The 23,545-nt window shown below is 40.7% G+C and overlaps 1 protein-coding gene across 4 annotated transcripts in view; it reads left to right on the forward strand.

Annotated features, from left to right (window-relative positions):
* Positions 1–23,120, forward strand: part of LOC125770346 (protein rhomboid) — a 43,438-nt gene extending 20,318 nt beyond the window's left edge. For all 4 annotated transcript variants that reach the window (XM_049439805.1, XM_049439806.1, XM_049439808.1 and 1 more), the window contains 6 exons: positions 12,975–13,087; positions 13,363–13,480; positions 18,977–19,119; positions 19,324–19,445; positions 19,537–19,683; positions 20,023–23,120. In XM_049439805.1, coding sequence (XP_049295762.1) covers positions 12,975–13,087; positions 13,363–13,480; positions 18,977–19,119; positions 19,324–19,445; positions 19,537–19,683; positions 20,023–20,333 — 954 coding nt within the window. In that variant the 3' untranslated portion in view covers positions 20,334–23,120. The remainder of the gene's footprint in view (positions 1–12,974; positions 13,088–13,362; positions 13,481–18,976; positions 19,120–19,323; positions 19,446–19,536; positions 19,684–20,022) is intronic.
* Positions 23,121–23,545: the final 425 nt, after the last annotated feature.

The following is a 23,545-nucleotide window of genomic DNA, read 5'->3' on the forward strand; positions in this document are numbered from 1 at the left end:
CAAAAAATCAAAAACAGAACGAGAGGTCGCGATACGTTTTTGAATAGGGGCGCGCGAGAAGCACATAGGGGTCGTCGATTCCAGCAGTGGCTTCGCGTCGAGTAGTTTAAATACCCATATTTTGATACCCGGGAATGGTAACGAAATTGTCTCAAGTTCCTTCCCACCTTTTCTTTTGCTTTTTTTTTGTTGTTGCAAAAAAACAGACTATTGTTAAAGGTGGTGTCTGTTTTCTTCTGGTTTTGAAATTTATTTCCGAATCAAGTGGAACTGAATACAACAAAAAGAAAAGAAAATTCCCAGCACATCATCATCACGTTTCTTCAGCATGGCCGTGTGGCCCCTTTGGGCTGAGGTTTGGAAACTTTTGTCAACTTTCGTTTCTAGTAGGATGGGAATTAAAACACAACTCTGTCTCGCAGCTGGGAATTTACAATTATCGTGAGAAATTGATGGTGTGGTTTTTTTTTGAGGAATGACGGAAATGGTATTTATTGTTCCAAAATGCTATGTTTTAGATTTGTGTCCATAGGAAGAAACAAACATCATTAGATTTAGATGTTGTAAGATGCGACTTTAATGGACCTCTTATTGTGTGCATAAATTTTTATGAAATGTTTATTTCTATTATTTTTTTTTCTTCGTATTATGGTCTTAAATAAACATTTATGAATTTATATTGAGGAAATTATTTTATTAATATTTTTTATATGCTTTGCTTTATTTGTATAACCCTTCATTTGAGGAAGAAAGGGCAAAAACTGAACCACACATACACACAAACACAAATTCTCTTCAAAAACTTGGGAAAGCGCCCATACTCCCCCCTATACGCACGCATGTTTTTCTCCCACACGTTTCTTCCGGTTCCGGTTCGTTGCACAATGCATATGGAAGTGCACAGATAGACGTGTGTGCGTGAGTTTGTGTGTCTGTGTGGTCCAATGGTAGATATGGGTTCTCTACACATTTCTACCGTAGAGGTGAAGGTTTCTTTTAATTGCAATGCATTACTGCCTATATAACCCTATGAGAAAAGAGAAGGGTCCAGCAGTCTCTGTATTGTATCGTATATTTAACGCTTAAAGTGAGCCTATTTGGTATGGCGATAATTTCTCACGAAAAGTGTTTCTATTTTCTTTCAACTGTTAAAGTTCGATTGCAGATATTGCGGTTGTGCTACGACGTGTGTTAGGTCTGATATACCGAAGGTCGTAGATGGAATCTCAACTGGTCAAGTGTAATGACTAACGAGAATAAGTCATTACTTACCATACTGGTGAATAATATCAAGAAAAGTCTGGAGTTCATACAGTTCTCCATTACGAAACTATCCTGAATCGAACTTACCTAAATCGCCACATTTTCATGAAGTTATTAGTCGATTAGCCTATTACTACCTCCATCTTATTTTTTTCTGACGTTTATATCTCTATAATAAACGTCACAAGATCACTACATACTGAAGTAAATCGGGAATTTCAGAGTGTTGTCACACGTCTTTGTCACTACTATTTCCAGGAGAGTAAAATTCCATTCCGATGTGTACTGACGATGAACTCATGACGTCCCGGACGGACACCGTCATCACACTCTCTCTAGTGTGGCGATAAATCTTCAATCGTAATCGAAAGTGTTTGCTATAATGTGTTGTCCGTGCTCTTACGCGGGAGGTGCCGGATGATGACGATTACGACGACATGGGGTCGACCTTCGGATTCACGCACGTGCACCCGAACACACATGACTCACCAGCGCGCGAGATTCAAACTTAAGCTTTTTTTCTGTTTTGGATCGGACTGTCGGGGAATTCCGTCGTTCTTGACCTAGTGCAACACAAACGGCGCGTGGAGAAATTTCATGCAAAGATTACTGAAAGCACATTTTTATAGACGTGTTCCGCGTGCTTGTTCGTGTGTGTTACAAACGCCGCTAAACATGCATATATGAACGAAAGACGCTCTACAGCGCTGGCTCTCGCAACGCGGTTACTTTTAATTTCTATCCTCCCGTTTCTTGGGATGGGGGATGCTCTTTGATAATGATCATCTTTAACACACGGGCGGTTTTTTTTTAATCTACCGAACGCGCGTCCACTTGCTCTTGAGGTGTGTCTTGCCCTTTTTCGATCAGGTGGCATGATATTCGATAGGCTTTTTGGTGGGCTTGGTCGGGCTTCGCCTTCTCCCTGCCAGGAGCTATTAGATCGAGATCATCGTCTCGTGATCATAAAAAGGAGGGAGAATAAAAAAAGGTAGGATTACAATTAAGACCCATCGGTCGAAGCACACGCGGGCCCGCGTGTTCGATCCCGCCGCGTTCCGTCTAACTTCTGCTGCGGGTGTTTTGTAGAGCTTCTGCTTAGGAAACTGTCGAAGCGCGCGCGCGCTCACGATCACTCCGTACCAGGAGGTCAGTGTGTTGGGGGTGGATGATGCAGAAGGAAGGTGAATTTTCACGCCCATTTTCTTCACCCCGATCATCACCACCTTCAAAAGAGGGGTGTTGTAGCGCCTGGTTTGCCACTCAATTCCTATCACTCAATCATGATGATCAGCACACGATCATCCGTAAGCACGCGCCGTAGTTCCAATACTTGGTAGGTGGCAAATAAGGGTCTGTGACTGTGCTATTTGGACGCTTAGTTTTATGAATGAACTCCACTTGGTTCTTTGGTAAGGTTTGTGAAACCAACGGGTCTCTAGCATATACGCGTGGGCAGTTACTCGGATTGGCCTTGGCTTTTTGTGCACTAGACATCTGTGTGTCGGAAAGACAACGCCACAACCACATGTGTGTGTGCGGAAGGCACAGTAGCGCAATGAGTTAAGCGTAAAATGGGGTGGCTTAAAAACTGGCCCACCACCTCCATTTTCTTCTGCTCCAACTCGGCTGGAGGTTAACCTAATACCCACGGAAACCCAGGAAGGTTTCTATATTAAGCTTGGTGGTTGTTTGATTTAAACGCCAAATTAAGCAGCAAGCCCGCTGTTTAGGTGGCCCCAGTTTGCGTCCACACTTAATGGGTGTCATTATTCATTCCACTCCAGACACACACACACACACACCACGCTTTTATGTACTTTTTACGTCAGCAAAACAACTTCCACTCTGCTGCACGCCAAACGTTAATTTGATTTTCACCCATTGACATTGTCTGTAGGGATTGCAAATTATGTTTTGTAAATACTATTAAGAGAGAAATATTTCTCTAAGTTGTTTGACGGTAGTTCAGATGAAAGTAAGATTTTTTTTACGGTTTGCTTTTTATTTTTGTTTAACAAATATCTCTTCTTTTAGACATTGGAAACTGGCGTAGATTTAGACCTATCATTTCTTTTTATTGAAGATTCAAGTCTTCAACAATATTGGTTTGAAAAGCGAGGGATTCCGATTGAATTGCTTTTAAATTACAATTCTTTGAGTCCCAAAGAGGTTATATTGAAGTATACATCTGAGAAATACGACTAGTTTAGCTAGTGCTACAAACGTTAAATAATGATATTGACGCACTAGTTCCCAAATCTGACCATTTAATCTGAAGATCTCAATATCTGAGGATATTGAGTTCCAGAATGGAAGAACTCTAATATATCTGTCAAAGACCAACTGCGAATATCAGTTTGGTTCTTTCCAAGAAAAAGATAAAAGAAACATATTTTGATACCTCTTTTATACCTCTTGACTCATGTACTCAAAAAAAAATCCATTTTTGCTTGAATATCTGAGAAGCCTCTTGGAATCCTGAAAATCCTTTCAGGAAATGGAATGATTTGCCTTTTCCTTGAATTCGTTTCGCAACTGTTATTGCTCAGTTCTTTGTGTAGGAAGACGTGTTCCAGATGAGATTTGGTATCGGTTCTGTCGCGTGGAGAAGCACATGACAGCTGCCACCCTATTGCCAGGAATAGACATTCCTCACTATAACTCTACCATTTTGCGCTCTGATTAGTCCCGTTTTTTCTGTTTTGTTTACTACATCGGTGTCTTACTGAGGTTTCAAAGTTCACAGAAAAAATACACATTCCCTCTCCAGTATTGCTGGAGAGAGAGATATATATGTATGGCAGAAGTGTGGAAAACCGTAACCGGACAAAAGTAAATAATGTTTTTGTTTTATATTCCTCATTAACGAATAAAAAAAACAGAGGCAGCAGCAGAAATAACACGCAATGCACAATTCCCGTTGGGGCACGCTTCGTGTGCTTTCGCGCGCGTTGATTGATGCGCTTGGTTGCGGATGCACCTGTGTGTCGTTGGGGGGAGAGATTGTTTTGTTTTTGTTTTTCCTCCCTCCGGTTTTACTTCACCCGATCGGGATAGTGAAATATTAAAACTTTTTTTATCTCGGTCTGACCTCCTCGCAGTTGTCTGCTTTTGCAGTTGTTTATATTTCATTTCCCATTTTTGTGGAGTTCACCAAACTGTTGCTGTTCTGGAACTGTTGTAGTACTGGAAATAGTAGTAGCATCCATCGACCCAAGTGTGGATTGCAACAATTTTCCCTTCCGTTTACTCTGCATTTCAGCTGAGAGTGTTTACTATTTTGCAGTGGCATAAAAAATAATGCGGAACCAAGACACACACCCATTGTGTGATTTCACATTATACATTTGTAAGTGTTTTTTTTTCTTTTTCCTTCCCCAGCTGCTGCATATCGTGATAAACGTGTTGCATTCTATTAAAGTTTTGTGCTTGGCCTCCCCCCACGCTTACATTTTGACGTGTCTGAGGCTTGGGGAAAATAATGCGCAAGCTTTTATGATCGTTCAGTTTTCATCGCACACACCAACAGATCTCGAGTTGTTGGTGGATGCACTCCATTTATTGCGCGCCAGTTGCATTCTTTTGTGAGCGATGCATTTTGATTCCATTTTTTTTTGTTTCGGTGTTACGCTTTATAGTTCCCATCAACCCCGGGCATTTGGGCAAGTGAGAGCAGACGTAGCTTTGGGTAATCGCGGTTTCATTACGAGATTAACATTTTTAATTTATGCTGCCACAATCGATTATTGTGGTATGGAGCTTTCGGTGGAGACTGGTCAACTACCGGGGGGAGTAGTTAATTGTGCGCTCCCCTCTTGCCCCTCTCTAAGTTGCGTTTGATATAATGAATGTGTTCAATCTCGTTCCATTACCTTTTCAATCTCCAACATTCTACGATTTATTACGATTTGAAGCAGACGCTTTCTGTGTTAAGTTTTTAAATGTAGCGGAGGTGGTCCACACTCGATGAGGCGTCTGCAAAAGTTCACAAGATGTCATTGTAGGTCGCGCACAGTATATGTTTGTGAGCCTACCTTTTCCGGTCCGGTTGTGGAACCGTCTGAGAACGCACATCAGGCGCCGGAAAGACAAGAAATTGAAGAATGAAAAAAACACCTATAGGAAGTGCTTTTGGTGAGTAGGAGAGATCGCGACATGATGTTGCGATTCATTGTCGTACTTTACGAATGATCAAAGATCGAAGAAGCAAGATCGGGGGCAGGAAACGATCGCGCCCGCTGGTACCAAAAGTTGAGTAAGAGGAACACTTTATAATAATGTGTGGGCCCATTCGTTTTGCGTGGAATGAATGAATCATCCAACACAGGGACATGTTTTCCTAGTTGTGTTCTTGGGAAATTGTTATTTTATGTGCGATCTTGGTGCATCGGGTGCATATTCCTTTTAAAATGAGTGAATCGTTTTTATTTTCTTCATCCAAGAATTGTGAACCAAATGTGTTTTGTACTGAATTAAATAAAAAAAAAGTTTTATTTTTCAACATTTACTGCTGGGGTGCGTACAGTTGTTATAAGCTTGGCAACAAGTTCTCAAAACACAAGTGTGTGTGTGTAATGTAAATAAATGCAAACCATTTGTTGTTTGGCGGAGGGAAAATAAACGTTACTCACCTAAAGCTCAATCTGGTTTTCCTAATAACAAACTTAATTTCCCACCAAAAAGGCGATGAGTTTTTGTTTGAATTAAGAAGGAATAAAATCATAAAATTATGTCACACCGTTGCTTTTTGTTACAGTTTCAAAAATTGGGTCATCAACCGCGGGGCCCGTCGATGTTTTTCGCCGTTAATCTTGAGCATGGAAATTGGGACAGTTTGGCTTTTTCTCTCCAGCCATCATTAGGTTAATTCTGATGTGTGCAGTATGGCAGTGGATAAAGAAAAAAGTAACGATAAAACAGTTTAAGATGTTAAATAGTATCTAAATGCTGTCTCTTTTCCATCGCTTTAAACTCAAGCGGTTCATTTTCGTTTAAGATTTATGTAAAGCTTTGAACGAAATGGGACTTATTCCAAGGCCAATTGAGGCTTCAATCAGCTTTCTATATAATTCACTCATTTAGCTACGGTTAAACGACGAAAAAGACTGCAGGAAAACGTTCTGAGATTGTTGTTTGCCACAAAACAATTCATTGTGGTATTGTTCTTAACTAAAACATTGCATAAATGCTGGTATTATAAGGAACAAGCATAAGAAAAAGGAATTTCTTTCTCAATTTTACATTTATCCACTTATTTTAGATCGATCTTTTTGGCGATATTTTCTGACTGTTCACAGTTTTGGCGGTGTTTTGATACCAAACAATAGATAGATGACGAAGCACTTCTTTTTCCCCTCGGAGGAGTAGATACCAAAGGAAGAATTTATTTTCATGCTGCTGCACGATTCACGAGGGGTTAGCAAGGCGTGAAATTATTTCGTTGATCGGCATCTTTGCTTTTTCGGGGCTTTTTTGTGTATATTTCTTGTTCTCAATTTGATGTTGAGAATATTATTCTAATTTTGAATGTTTTGTAATCTTGTTGTTCCTACATTTCTGGAGCAAAACTCAAATATTTTTTAAAAATATTTTACAGTAAAAAATAATGTCGGTGTAGACGAGGATATATGATTTACTTAATAGAAGATGAAAGGAAAAAAATAATGTAGTTGAATAAAATTAATATCCATCAGTTATCGCTAATGTGTGCGTTGCACGTTAATCCTGAGAAAAGCGATTAAATAAAGGTGTGTATTGTTACACTTCGGTGGCCTCCCTTCCAGCTGGTGCCCTTCAGACAATGAGCTCAAGGAGAATAACTGGAACGCACACGAAGTCGTTCGGTGGTTATTTTGTGCCTGTAGAAGGCGTTCATGGAATATATTATATTTTCTAGGTGAGAGTAATTCTAGGTTGCCCGTGGGTCCTTCGTTAGCGCCACATTCTCAACCTTTCCCGGGCATTTGTAGTGTAATATTTTTTTTTCTTATTATATTAAACCTTAATGCTTAAATAGTATAGTGGTACTGTGTTACTAAATCGGCAGAGGGTCAACAGACTCGTGGAAAAAAGCTAGAAGGAAGGGAAAACCCAACAGTATGGATGTAAAACTGCAACCACCATCACCACCTGTCTGTTCAGGCCTCTTCGTGGTTGTTATTATCGGCAAGCCGGTCTCGTGCTTTCGATAGGTTTTGGTTCGCGCACGTGTGATGTTAATATATCAAATTATGTTGAAGTTCTCGTCGTCTGCGAGAAGGATACGTTTGACAGTCGAACGTGATCGAACGTAGAAAAGCGACACAAAATAATACAGGCAGAGAAGCGAAAGAATGCACCTGTTCAAATTATCAACACGTTGGCGTTTCGAGCTGTGTTGTCGCCTGTGAAGTTTGTGTATAATTATCTGTTTTTAAGACTGAGCGTGTCTCGTTGCTGTTCCCTTGCGCGCATACAGCAGACAGAGGAGCATATTTGGTCTTTGCCTTGAAGTTTCGATAATTGGTTATAATTTGACCACGAGAATTCGACGAGAGAGAGAGAGATAGAGAGAAAGAGAAAGAGCCCCACTGGAGCTAATCGAAGTTACCGAACTTCCGGAAGTATGAAGTTCTGCTTTTTTGTGGGAATTTCTTGATAAAGGTGAGCCGCGTTGTTTGATCTAGATAAGATGGTGCACGTCTGGGCTAAATGTGAATTTCCTGTTCTACATTTTGAAGCTTTTTTTTCTTTGAAATGTAGGTTGTATAAATTTCTCACCTTTCCTAACCGATCACCAGGGGGGGAAAAACAAGAGTTTAGCTTCGGCTCCAAAATTGTGGATGAGTGAGGTAAGAAATTGTCAGTTTCCGCAAGGTTGTTCTTTCCCTTAATTACCCTTAGGAATCGTTTTCTCAGTTCGTCTAATATGTCATTTTATAAATGAGTGAGATCTGTTGATCTTTTCCAAGAGTTCCTTTGAATATCAGAAATGAATTTAAAGAGTTTAGATTATAGTAACTTAGCCTCAGCCTAGTACCTTGTCTCAGTTTTAGAACTAAAGGGCGGGAACTAAGCTCTCAATAACCTTTAGTCACTATGCATGGTTTAATATGGTTTTAATTCAAAAATATCCTTGAACGATGTTCCAAGTAGGACACAAAAATGGGATGATGATGAAGATAATTTCTCAATTTTTTAATTTCACTTTATCAAAGCGAAAGAACATCTCAAAGTTTACAAAGCGCTTAGCTGTCGGGTCATCCTCCTGGAATCCCAGATCCAGCACGCCTGGCTAGTAGCAGCAAGTGAATGAGAGAATTATTATGTGCGGAAAATCGCTTTGCTTACGGATTTCATAGCTCCAATTATAGGCTTTGTTTATCTCGCCGTAGGTTGAAGGTAGTTAATAATAGCCGGTAAAGAAAATAAACTATTCCAGCTCGGGCGTGTAAAGGTGGGGAGATATGGACGAGAGTTTCCTGACACTCTCTGTAAGCAAAAGCGAATGTCTACAAGGCGCTCACTGCAACCGAGCATGAGTAGTAGCAGGTTTATAAGTGCATACCTCTTTTCCATGTTGATGATCAGCTGAATGTGTGACTATCATCGGTGGTTTGGTCAAGCACAGATGCTGTACTTGCCTTTCGAACCTCCACCCCGATTCCGGTCGAAGATGTGAGCGTGTGAAGTCAAACGCCTGATCATTAATCAGACCTAGACGGGCGGCGCGCTTGCCTACCACCTAGGTGTGAGATGATATGAACCATGTAAATATTGTAGACACATGTGTGGATTTGATCTTTCAATTGGTTATTTATTTGGGGCCATTTTTATGGATAACACCGCCCAACGACGTGGAGGATGGCAGACAGACAGTAATTTTTATATTTCTTTAGTATTTCTTCACTAGCTGTTTGAAGATTGGAGTATTAATTTGCAGTTTATTAATTTGCAATATATTTTTATGATTTTTTTTTCTGTTAAATGTGTTCTTATTTAATTGATAATTAACAATTTTAGAACTCAAAAATCCGTTTCAAGCATTTGAGAAAGAATATATACACAAAACTCATTTCAACAGTTTTCCTCTCGCACGGTTGCGTCTTGCAATGATGGAGTAAAATGGCATTTCGCCGATCGTGTCTCCTTATTCGTAAAATGTTGCCGCTTCTTCAATTTTTACGCAATCTTCCATTCCCCCGGCACGGAAAAGATAACCCAATTTGCAATTAATTTCAAGAATTCCTTTTTTCGGTAGCTTTCGCTCCAGAGAGTGGCAACTCTCTGTGCACCCTGCGAAAGAAGGAAAGAAGCGATGGGGACCAAGATTAGAGAGAAAACATGTTGCGGGTGTCGGTTGCATCGACGAGAGACCCACACACCAACCTGTAAAGCATGCAAATATTATTCCTTTCGGTCCATCGTGAAACAGTACACAGCTTGGCCGCTTGTAAGTTTGGAAGCACGAAACTCACAATGTGGAAAGATCATAAGAAAATATTTAAATTCAACATTACAGAAAATGTGTAAGGCGGGCGCAGACGCTTCGCCCGTGTGTGAAGCACAACAGTGTTCCAGTCGCACCTTCTGGAACTGGAAGAGGTTGATCTCTTCGCCGTGAAGAATGATGTGGTGTTGGGGTGTAAATAACCGAAAGCAGCTTCGAGTCAGTGTATATGTAAACCAACTTTTACTGTTGCGTGTGTGTTTCTAAAGGCGCCGCTACTGCTGCATTTTTTCGTCTTGTTGTCTTTTTTGGCTTTATTCAACCAACTCGTTTTGGGTATGAGAATGTTGCGGCGGAGCCAACCTCTTACAACCTTCGCCCAAGCTCGCGCGAAGGACAACGCGCGCGCCTTGTTACCCATCAGCTGTCAAATGTGTATTATATTAAAGGGATTCGCTTCCCGGGAGCCCTTTACATACTGCCGCCTACTGACTTTCTGAATTTTCTGTCCTTTCGTTTTGTACCCATCCTTTATACGGACGAGACGAAGGAGTCTCACATATATATTCACACACCGCAGTTTGAAATGCAGTTTCACATCAAAATTTTCCCTTGTCGTCCTGTTGAGTGCTTTGAATTATTACCATTTGATAATAGCGGCGGTCGTTGCCTTTTGTGCTTACTTTTGTCTTCTCGCCGCCGCATGGTGGTTTTCGATCGGCGGTAGTGTATAGAGACGTTTCGGAAGACTCTTGTGACTATTCGGTAATAGGGAACATTATTTGTCTGACGACGACGACGAAGGTTTATGGGAGTCGTTGGGCCCCCCGTTGCTAATGACCGTTTTGCATGCACAGGACCTGAAGACACATTTGAAAAAAAAAACAGCAACTGGAAATGGTACGACGAGGAACTCGCGGACCTGGGTTAATGTGGGATATCCACATTCCTAACCCTCGTGAAAGTTGTGGCACAAATGGATGTAAAGGGGAAAAAAGATATATTAAAGAGGGACGTTTATGAAATTGTTTGATTAAATGATTTAATACATCAAACAGCACAAGTATCAGTAATTTTGGAAGCATTTGGTCTTATACAGTAGCAAGATTGAATATTCGAAATTCGATATTCATACTTCTATCAATTCTCTGTCTCATTGATAGCAATTTTTATGAAACCAATGTTCAAAGTGGCAGTGTGTGTTTTCCTTTTCAAACAGCTATTGAAACAGCGATGTGATGTGAAAATGTAAGGAATGCGGTCCTCTCTCTTGTGCGCCATCAATCATTATCTCGCGATGATCGTGTGTTCTTCCTGGGCCTACCGGATCAACCAGGTCCGGGGAGGGAGGCGGCACATCGAACCAACGCGGTAGAAGTGAGATATGTAGTTATTTCTTCATCCTTCTATATCGTTCCGTTTTTGCTTCTGTGTTTATTGGAGTCGGTGTAAGATACATCCTTCAACCTTTTAATAACAAGTGCTCAATATTGCCATAATTTTCTTGTTCGTACTTCGTCATCATGAAAGCAATATCACAAATTGTATGTTAGGAAGGATTGTTCTTCGCTAGCGTTTGGAAGAGTTGCAATTTTTTTTTAAAAAAGCTTCCAGAGTATATCCACTACACTGAGGGAAATAAATTTAAAGATAACTTTTTTTATTTCTTGAAGAAATTTATTTTGTTGAAGAAAATGCATGCTTAGCAGCAATATTTCCACTAGAATTTCACCAGAACTCCACCAGAATTCCACCAGAACTCCACCAGCACCTCACCAGAACTTCACTAGAACTTAACTATAACTTCACTAGAATTTCGCTAGATCTTCACTAAATCTCCACCAGATCTCCACTAGATATCCACTAGATTCTCACTAGATCTTCACTAAATCTCTACTAGATCTTCACTAGATTCTCACTAGATCTTCATTAGATCTCCACTAGATTTTCACTAGATCTCCACGAGATCTCCACAAGATCTCACCAAGATCTCCGCTAGATCTTCACCAGATTATTTAAAATAATGTTTATGTATGTTGTATTGAACTGCTGGAATGAATTCTTAAGATACATATTTTCAAAATATCTTCTGAATTTCTGGCACATCTACCCCAACACACCACAAAATGTCACGTGTGGAAGGAAAGCAAGAAAACAATCCAAATGCCAAATTGGTATCACGAAGTGCGCGTTCTTGCTCTGCCTAAGCCTTAAGCAGAATAACAATGGCAGAACGGATTATTTTCTTCCGGGGGCTACCTGTTGTTGGTACGAAGTGTGTAAACTAAAATAAGTCTAGTAAATCGTACTTTTTTTTTTGGGGAGCGTGTTCGGTGGTTCCGTGACAAAATGGAATCGAAAAAAAACTTGTTTAGGGGATTGACATTTAGGTGAGAGATGATGTCACGCGGTTGCTGTTTCGCCGTGATGTGATCTTTGTCTCGTTTCTTACACGCACCGTGTAATTTTTGTTTGCGAAGATGGTTGAATGTGTGTTTATGTGCATGAACGCGCCACAAATTGCAAGGTGTGTGCCCCAGCCTAGGTAGAATTTATAGACAGCCGCTTTCTCGGGGTCAATATACCCGCCGAGCACCAACAGTGGTGTGTACTCTACTCCCTAGTGGTAACGATTATGATCCAGTCTTCTTGTGGCAAACGTTACGCTACGCAAAAGCATATTATCTCATTCATCGTTTTACAAAGTCAAGCATTTATTCTTATGGCATATGATTGCAACTGTGGGTGGGAGCATTTTTTTCTTCCACCAGTTCTCTTCGATGAAGGTTGTTTTCCTTTATTTGGATCACTCTCTGTTTAGTTCGTTCGTTCAGTAGACATGCCAACATGTACAGAAATGACACAGTTATTTGCTGAGAAATTTCTGATCGTTGAAGTCGCTTGTTTTGTTTGTTCTGTGGCGAATAAGAGCGCTACAAAGGGTTAATATTTTAATTGCTTTAATTTATACTTTCTCTAAAATTGTGTGAAATCGTGTAGCTTCGTGCCGAGCCTGTGGGTTTTGCAAGGCTGCTGTTTTCACGTGTTGTCCATTGTGGGATGAAAGTGGTGAGAAAAGTGAGCGAGATGTGATAAGAAAAAAAGGCCAATGTTGTGCTAAACGATGATCTTGGCCGCCGTATACGTGGGAATAGAAAATTGTCCTATGCGCGCTGCGGTTTATGCGCCTCCCTGTAGACGCCGGATGTTTGTTTCTGCAACAGACAATCAATCTAATCAGCGATTGTTTTTCCTTCTTTTTCGTCTTCCTTCTCTGCAGATGAGCGGCAAGCGTTCACGTAGCTTCAAGTGTGCAGTACATCATCGCGATCGTGAGGTTTGTTCCGAGAACGATTTTCATCTGATATTTGAGGATCCACCACTATTCCGCAGGTAAGCAAAATATTTCTCCCTTTGACACCACCGCACAACTCAACCAACACCCGTCGTTAGCAGCCGAGGACGAACGCGACGATTCCGTGTGTGGGTGTTTTCTGATCGTTGGATTGAATCGAATAATCGTAAATGCGCGTTGTTTTTGCGAAACGTGCTATGGTGGAGACACATAACACGTATGCTAATTCGAACAAAAATCTTTGATTTAATTTTATATTTTCGCTTTTTTTTAACGTTCCATTTTTCCTCTTGTTTTTCTCTACCACTTACAGAATGGTGCACGTAATTGCAATGGAAGTGCTCCCCGAGGAGCGGGATCGGAAATATTATGCAGACAATTATTCATGCTGTCCGCCTCCGTTATTTGTGATACTAGTTACAATCGTCGAGGTATGTATCATTTCCTTTTCTACCAATGGTTTTTTTTTTCAGCCAGTTTCAGCAAAGAGATGCGCGGGAAAGAGGGGGTCTCTATATGCGTCAAAGGAAGAAACGATACAAGATCGTGAATGTTTACCCAAGAGCATCCACATTCTTGTGTTATGCTGCATTTGTCGCGCAATAGCAACATTGAATTGTTATTTTTGAACAGCGTTCTCAGCTATGATTCACATAAAAAAGGAACAAAAATCACTGCTACAAATATCTAGGGGTTCGTCGCTTGCAAAACTCGATGCAGTCTTTTGTTTTGTCTTTGTCTTTTGGCTGTTGAATTGTTAGTTTTCAATATAAAAAGGTAAAAATACCTGCATCACTGCTAAAAGTATTTAGGGGTTCGTCGCTTGACACTCGATGCGATCTTTTGTTCATTTTTAATAATGTAGAGTGCATATATTAATGCAGATGTGAATCGGGATTTTCTCTGTATGATTTCATTATTTAATTCGTTTTAAAACATTAATATAATATAAACCATAACGGGATTTCGTCTTACATTTCCTTACATATTGAAAATATTTTGATGTAGCTTTCTGCCATGTTTTTATTTATTTGCGAAAAAATCTATCAACATTCCGTATAGTTACCTACACGTTTAGTTTTTTTATCGCGCTGTGGTATATTTCGTATGACGCGTGCCTTCCGCTCATGGACGTACTGTTTTTTTTTAACGACAACCGGATGTTGTCACTCTTTCTCGTAGTTTTTCTTGTTGTTGTTATTATTTTCGATTCCCTTTTGTTCCGATGATTCCATTCATCATCGCCTGGCGCTGTTGATGCATGCTGATCGAAATCCTATAAAGGTTTTAGTGCATTGCGCGCACGAGCACGTTCACATTCCGACAGTTCCCTTTTTTTGTTTCCTTTGCAAAGCAGCAAATGCACCGGAACGCGCGTTTGGAAAATATAAATAAAGAAATGAAGCACCAGTAAGCTGTGACCTTCTCTTTATATATGGTTCGTGATGAACAGCATAAATCTGTGTACAGTCGGTGTCGTTTTGGGATCCTTTTCTTTTCCATCCCTTGCTTCGATTCTTAGAACTAGCTTAAAATGATCATAATATGGTACCTAGGCAAGTTGTGGCCAGAGACACATTAAACTCACCTGTCAGCTGTGTGTGCTCCAGAGAAAAAGAAGCTCCGAAGCCTGAGTCGTCTGAAGGTTCGTTGAATTGTATGACGAATAAAACTACTTCCGTTTTGCTGCTGGCCGTGTGTCTGCTCTTCGCTATGCTTCCGCACACGCCTCCGAATGTGTGTGTGGGTTTATGTTTCGTCAGTTTTGGAACATTATTGCAGCTGCTTTATCTGTCCCCCGCCGTATGCCATATGCATTTTTTGATCTTCTCTTTGTAAAGGAAGCAGTAAAGGAAAAGGTGTAAAATGCAGCGTTGTTAATCCACCGGTAAACAGCAGGGCAAAAGTACGAAGAAACAAAGGATAAGTGCTGAATCGTGATATACCAATCATAATTCCAGCAAAACACAAACCGCCGCCGCGCACCACAAGAAGCCGCCGAGATTCGGTCGATTGTTTCGCTTTTGCCGCGTGGAGTTTCGGACAGTGGAGATCTGCTGGATGTGTGGCAGCTGAGGGTAGAAGATGCACCTGCATTATCCAGTAATGAAGGCACCGCACGCGACCAATGTGTGGTACAAATGGTTCGTCTTTGGTTTGCGCATTGTTTTTATTCCACGCGAATGAAGCAGACGGTAAATTGTTGATCATGAGCAAGTAAAGTTCTTTAACCAGTTGATCCATCCCGTGCGCAACGATCGTGTCCGTAAAGAGTTGAGAGGAATGGGTCTGCCAACAGCAGTAAGGCACGTGTTTTCGAGCATGTTTTTCGGTTTATCTACTGGATATTTCAAACCACACTTTAAACGACCAGATGAACTGATTGTTTTGTAACCTATTAACGGAGCACATGTGAACTTCAAGTGGCTTGTTGAGGTTATGATCATTTTGCAATAGCTCCCAATAATTATTCCATTAATGTTTTTTCGACTTATTTTGTAATAATTTATTATATTTAATAATTATTAATATCATATCAAAGCTTATAAGTTGACAATAAACTTCGAGATACAGGTTCAAAAAAATTTCACAAAAAAATCTGTTTCTCTGACGAGTTAAATGACCGTAGAGTAACAGTTGGTTTTTGTTGGAGTCTTTACATACAATGAAAAGGTCCAACCGTGTGTCGCACATGTGTCACTTCGTAGCGAATCGTTAAAATGGAACAGCTGCTGTCGGCAGGCAAAGGTATGCTGAAAGACGTCCGTTTAGCTCGTGTCCCATTTTTGCTGAAGACCATAAGCAACCATTTAATTACAAGAGCAAGAAGAGCAGAAATCGATCTTTTGAGTTATTTTATTTGACTGGTATTTTGTGTCACTGTATATTTTAAATATATTTTGCATTACAGAAGCGATTCTTCTACTTAACAATGCATCCGCCAACACATATCCTTCATTTTTGTCCTAATTAACCTGGTACGGATCAGTTTTTTATTATTGGAAAATGAAACAGAATGTGAACTTAGTGAACACATCTGCTCGTCTGCTCCGTTTTATGCACTGGCATCCTGTGTCCGGATGTAACAGGCGAAGAATTCAGGATGTAAAATAATAAAAAAACGGAATTCGGAAATTCATTGAAAAAGCGATCACGTATAACTGCGCTGGAGTGAGTGTTGGGACCACCCTTATGCTGCCGTTTTCTACCTAAGGTGTTTGCTGTTTTTTCGCTTTTTCGCTTACCAGTCTGTAAATATATAAAGAATCTGGACAAAATTTAATAATATAATGAAAATAAGAAATATATTAGTATAAACAACACAAATAACAGTTCATTCCTCGTTCTTCAATATGACTTTAAAAAGACTTATATTTTTGCTAAAGTATAAGACTAAAGAGCACTGCTGTAATATGAAAATAAACTCAACCAAATCGTTCCGAGTGACCGGCCCAGTTCTTGTAGGAAGCATGTTTTGAAATGTTATTAATGATTTTTACAGCTCATGATCACGATCGCTCATCCCCAAAAACCGGTGACCGGTATGCGTGTAGAGCGTGTTTTCATGGAAAACTGTGCGTGGAAAGGTTTATTTCGGATAGAAAAGAGATAATTAAAAATCTCCTAGACCAGGCCTCCTTCTAGGTCAGATTGTGTTGGTTCCATAGTTTTGTCGTAACTGTGGGAAAAAGGGGGAAATTGCGCGCGTGGAACCGCTAGCTTCGACCAATACTTCCATGTGGAAGCATAGAGATATTAATTAATTTTAATTAGATATTTTAGACGAACCGTCTGAAATTGGGTTTGTTCTTGATCGAGTTATCAATTTTAATTAAATTACCCATGAAGGTATCTAAAAAACAATGCGACCACATCAGTTTTGTGTATGAAATAGGGTTCGAATCATGTAATTGTTCGTCTGTTACTACGTGCAATAAGCAGTTTGCCCCTTTTAATTGAAAAAAGGAAGCTTTTTATGATCATTGCATGAAAAATATAAAGTCTTCAAATATGGTTTTGTTTTTCTTTTCGAATACATTTTACAGTTTTTCGGAACCCGAAAATCCGTTTCCGAATTTTCTCACTGCCCTTTTGTGGTGTGGAGTAGACGGCGACAACGAACTGAAGACACACGATGAGCAGTTGGACCATAACAAATGGTTCAGCAAACCAACCTGTGTGTCTGTCTGTCCATATTACAATTCGGGGGAGGGTGAAGAAAAGACAGTTTAGATGAGGAAGACGATGGTTGGTGGTGGTCGTCGTACGGTCGTGTGATTTTCCGTCCGGTCCCGGTAACGGTAGAGAGCAGCGAGCCTCTACTCTGGCCGCGCAGTGTGGATGGATTAAGAACAATAATTTTACCACGCTTTCGGAAGTCTCGGAAGAACGCGAAGGAGAGAAGCGGCTTATGTGTGATGCGGGGGCGCAGACAATTAGTTCCGTGCGGATTGAAATCATCATCAACCGTTGCGATCGTGTGCGGCGGCGCACCTTCCCCGTTGCAAGGTGGGAAACCGAACAAGTGCGCGATCGAGGATGGGAACTATCGCCCCCGAAAAAGAAGCCTCCCCGTAAAAGAGAGTGCGCGCCTTCTTTACTTAGTTTTATAGAGCATGGCAGAGCCCCCCACACAGAGAAGAACGTGTGTGCGGTATTAGTCGAGTACATTAGGCCTGGACTGCTGTGTGTGTGTAAAGCGTACGGTACTGTTTGCTTCAATTGTTTTTTCGGGGGCCATATTCTGGATTTTCGGCAACGATTCACCTCCCCCCACATGCCCCGGTACTACGCATTTATAGCGCCGGATTGAACACTTGTTCTGGACGCTCCCCCGAGTGATGGTGAGATTAGTAGTAGACAGTTCAATAACGCTTGCTCTTGTGAAGCACTTTTCGGTGCGCCACTTAATGCTCGATGCGGTATATTCCCTCCATAAAACCTCGAAAAACCCCCGAACGCGTCTCGAATGGTGAACAAATTATTGCAATTATTCTCGTAATACATACTATTAACGGATAATTGTTGTTTTTGCTATCGAATTGGAGGCAAGTTCAAACGAAACAACAACAAATGTGTGGGAGAGATGATTTTCAATTTAGTGTGTATTAATTTTTAGAGATCCTAAGACTAGTACACCAAAATACATGGGTTTAATGTGTTGTTTTGTAAGGTTAAACATTTTAACAAGATCTCATTCGTGGCAATGAATCTGCCTTGACCCGAGAAATTAATATCCGGATGCAGCAATAAAACTTCGCATGATGAGCAATAAAACGAAACGCCTTATTGAAAGTCAATGTCAATCAAACGAGCTCAAACGAGCTTTGATCAATTGTTAGCAATTCTGCCATATCCGGTTCTTGGTCAGATGTCTCAAGATAAATATGAGTAGCGAAAGACCATCTCTAGCAACGGTTGTTGTTTGAGTCATTTTATTACTAAAGTGCTTCTTCATTTTATCTTGTAAATCTTAGAACCAGTAAGACCTAGCACGGGAAAGGTTTTTTTGACAGGCAGTTTTGAGGAGTTGAGCATCTGGAGTTGACGTTGATGCACAAGTTTATTTAAAGAAAATCAAGACATGCGCTCACTCTCTCGTAATCGATTCGATCGATCTACTATTTCGCACCATTGTTTATCCAAAATGCAGCCAGGTTTATGCAATCCTAAATTTAGCTTGCTCTGCTCACCCAACTCATTCATTCATGGTTTGCATGGGAAGAGCGTTTACATTCACATAGGACCGGATCCGGAAACATTCGTCAATACAAGTGAAACCGGGGCAAGGAAAATGTTTTCAACACACCCTTTTTGATCTATTTTGCCAACTCTTCAATATTGTATACACAGTTTTTTTTTATGCTTTCATTGAGAAGTAGATGAAACAATATTATAACATGTGCTTCCATTCTTCTCACTTTCAGCTCGGGTTCTTCATCTATCACTCAGTAACGCTCGGTCCGGCGGATCCGGCGGGTCCGGTTCCGATCGATTCGATGTTCATTTATCGACCAGACAAACGACAGGAAGTGTGGCGATTTCTATTCTACATGGTCCTGCATGCAGGGTAAGTTATGTTTACGCTTATATATTGATTTGACTAGATCAGCTAGAAGTTTGATGAGTTCTAGGAGTTTGAATTGCTCAAAGGTCTCATGATTAGGCTTTTGGTCTCTTTCTTCAATTTCTCCAAAATTCTTAAAAAAATTATATTTAGACCACTAAAGAAACTAATGTTCGAATTCTTTTTTTTAATTTCTTTCCAAAACAGATGGTTCCATCTAGGCTTCAATCTAATCATACAACTCCTCGTTGGGCTACCATTAGAGATGGTACACGGATCAGCAAGGATAGGTTGTGTTTATCTAGCGGGTGTACTAGCCGGTTCGTTAGGTAAGTTAAAAAATTCACACCGAAGCAATTTTATTTTTGAATCTTTCATAAATTCGCCTTTAACAATCGGTTTTCATTTTTCCCTTCACAGGTACGAGTGTATTCGATCCGGAAGTATATCTCGTAGGAGCGAGTGGGGGTGTGTATGCCCTTCTCGCTGCTCACTTAGCCAATGTAATGCTAAATTACCGCAATATGCAGTATGGCATTCTACGGTTACTAGCAATATTTCTATTTGGTAAGTAAAATTGGAAGTTATTTTTAGTTTTTTTTTAAGTTCTTGAGTTTCGACATTTCTGGACTCTTTTCATGTTGAACTGGAACATGTGAGGGTAGATGTCACATCTTCAGAGCGCCGATAAGAAAACTTCTCACAGATTTCAATCAATTTTGAACAAAAATTTCAGTTCCTTATCTAGTTGAAAAGAGTTCAGAGAAATTACTGTAATTTTCCAAATTTCGCTCAAGAATTCTCCAGAAGTCTTTGTTCAAAATCTATCCCAAGTGTGCACTAATATCATCATAACTAAAATGGTTTTGTATTTCTTTTTTCTCTTGTTTATTTACATTACAACAGCATCCTGTGATGTAGGTTTCGCCATCTATTCCCGATATTCGGTGGAACCGGCCAGTGGGGCACCTTCGGTATCGTACGTGGCGCATCTAACGGGTGCCCTGGCTGGGCTCACGATCGGGCTGCTGGTGCTGAAAAACTTCGAACAGAAGTTGCACGAGCAGCTACTATGGTGGGTGGCGCTCGGTGTTTATGCCGCCTGTACCATCTTCGCCATCGTGTTCAACCTGCTCAACACGGTAACGGTCCAGAGGCTCGAGGAGGAAAGTGAAGAGGTATTCAAACAACATCTATTCACCAACTTCGGGTTCTAGTGTGCGTTGGTGTTGGTGGACCAAAAAACAAACGTCTGGACCTCTTCCTCTAAGGTTAGGATCACGAGAGGATCCCCCATTCCTTCCATATCCAAGTGTCACGCGGATTCGGGCACTGGGGTACACAAACAAACACACGACCGAACGTGCGTTCTAAACGCCACCACCTACCGTTCCCACCTGTGCTTCGCATCGTCGTAAAACGAGAATATTGTCCACGGTCGATGACAACACTCACCACCAGGATTGTCCAGGAATGGCCAGGAAAGTAAAACACGAAACAAAAATCCCCTCCCCAACCACACCTTATTCGAAGCCAGCCAACCTCTTCCGCAAAGGGATGATTCGGAGGGTGATAAGACTTTAGCGTGCATAAGTATGCTGTAACCTACAGAACAAAAAAAAACGTCCAAAGAGTCACTTGTGTGCGTGCGTGCGTGTGTGAAGCAGCTGAGGAAACAAACAAAAAAAAACGGGAAACTACTCTCCCTTTGCCTTTAACGAGAAAATTGGGGGGCCACTAGAGAGGAGGTGTGTAGGTGGTCAAAAACACACGGGTATCATACGGCTTTGCGACACACACTCGCACGTTATTTACACACACGTACAACACACGTTTCTATCTCTCCGGCATTATTCGGACAACAATGGAAAACTCAACACCTCAGCGTAAACACTGCAATTGAAGGAAGGAAGTTGTTGCGTACTAAATGTGATTGTACATAGACTTTATATTTTAATCGATAAATCTACGGCCAGCAACGGGAGGACGAATCATCTCACAACTCTCACAACCACTGACCGATCATCCTTTCTGTTCGAGCAGCAGTATGTTGTGTGTGTGTGCGCGTGCGTTTTAAAGGGAAATTGCGCCTAAAGGACGAACAAAATGACCGCGCGATATATGAGAATGATAAAGGATAAGGATTTGTTCGCAAATAATCTTTCTCGATCCTAATGAAATCCAAACTAAAACATACCAGTATACCAAAGACTGCGCAGGGAGCAGAGAACCAAGATGGAGATCCCCTCTGTCCAACGTTATTTCTCCCTGTTTTTTTGTACTCCCGGACACACACACACCTCTGCAGCACACCCTCATTCGCTGCTGCTGACGAAGACCGGGCAATGGTTCGTTCGTTTCGCACCGTTTTCATCCGCCAATCAATCAGCGAGCAAATAGAAGTTTTATACACATGCTCGTACATCATCATTTTGAGTTCCTTTTTTTCCACTGTAACCACTAACTGCCAAACGAAATGCAAAGTTCGAAACTGGAGAGAGTGATGGTTTTTAAGCCCTTGCGGAAAGTTACCCGGGCCCGGGTAAAGGAGACACGGCAAAGAAAGGTGATGACGATGTGGTGAATGATGTGATGGACTGCAACTGCCGTAAACGCGCGTCGGTACGGTGCACATCAACACACACACATACACACAATCAATCGAGCCTCCGTCCGTGACAGCGATATGTAGCAGAAGAACAAACAACACACAACACTGCCGAAGGAGTGAAACATTAAAAACCGCGCGCAGCCTTCACCTGTTTTTTTTTGTGTTAGATAGGTTAGCCAGAAAGCCAAATGTAAGAGAAACCAATACCATAAATACAATGTGCGCGGTGTGCGCAAGAAGCAGGGTAGAAAAGGGTTGGTCCGGAATAAATGAAGGTATTGTAAAGGATGCGCCACCCAGGGCCACCCAGAATTCTTGAACTCTCTGTGAAACAAAAAAAAAGACACCAACTAGCTCGCAATACGCCAGCCAGTGTGTGTGTTGCGTGTGTCACGTGAACATTATTTATTATGAAATAAAAATTGACTCTTTTAAGAGGCTGCTTGTTTACTAACGACCCCTTAGTAAGCTGCTGTGGTAATATCGTTTGCCCGAGTGAGTATAGGTGTTGAGTGTTGAATGGACAGGAATTTCAGTGGTGCTGGTAAAAGGCGACCAAATGGAAACAATTGTTTTTTTGTTTCTTGGGCATCGTCGCGTGTCGCTGGGGTGGTGTCTCGTAATAATCCTAAAGGAGTGAACTAAAGACTAATCCGCAGAGAGAAAAAGAGAGAGATGAAGATTAGCGAAAGAAGGCGAGTCGGAAGTGCTGGTGTTAGGCAAATGAAAAAAAAAACCGAAATGAAACGATAAGATAATATTCAATAATACGGAAAAAATCACCAAGTCTAGTCAAATCTCTACGGAAATATTCTAATTATTGTATTGTATTCTAATTATTATTATTATTATTATTATTATATTATTATTATTACTATAATTAAATTACACTAACTTAACTGAGCTCTTTTGCTTTTCCATACACGAAAAGAGAGCGTCGAAAAGAAAAGAAAAAAGCAAACCGAACAGCAACGCGTATGTATAGGAAGGGAGAAGAGAAAAAAAACACTCAAATATATAACACGGCAAGCAAATAAATCAAAACAAACGTATTATCATTGCAAATCAGACTGCGCCATCCACCCTTCTCCTCAATACCAGCTCCACCCTAGTGGAGGAATGGAAACAATTCGAAAATAATTTCTAATCCCTTTTTTTATGAAAAAAAAACCCCGATGTGATGGTGGAAGTGGATCGATGGCATTTGATAGTTGAAGCCGTTAAAGAAGCGAACAACAGGCAATTAAGTAACGTGTACGATCAATTCTCTCCCCCGTTTTTTGAACTGTGAACATCACACACGGAAGCAAGAAGATGACTAGAACACCACACACCGCTGAACATAACCGATTCATGTCATTACTTAACAAACAGCAACAAAAAAAAAGGAAAAGAAGACAGAACAGATGAAGGGAAATTATGAAAAAAGAAGAAAAGATTAAAAAAGTTGGTGAGTAAAATAGTTTATTTATTGCATCTTGTAGATTCGGTTCATGTTTTTTTCGCCCCTTCTGTCGTTGCCACCACTACTTTCCATTTCGTATTTAGTTTTTTTATTATTTTGTTTTTCATACATCATTATATAGTATAAAAGGGAAGCCAAGCTTCCCTCTTACCACAAGGCGCCACATTACACATCACATCACATTTTGTGTTTATTTGGTTAACGACAGATATACACGATCTCACTAATGGAATGAAACCTCCCAAAAATTGATATCATTTAATAATACATACAAATTCAACTTGGAGAAACACTTGCAAACATAAAGAAAGGTGCATATAAGGATGTGTAATTAAATTGGGTGGCTTATGACG

Source organism: Anopheles funestus, chromosome 3RL (assembly GCF_943734845.2).
Source record: "Anopheles funestus chromosome 3RL, idAnoFuneDA-416_04, whole genome shotgun sequence".
Lineage (NCBI taxonomy): Eukaryota > Metazoa > Arthropoda > Insecta > Diptera > Culicidae > Anopheles > Anopheles funestus.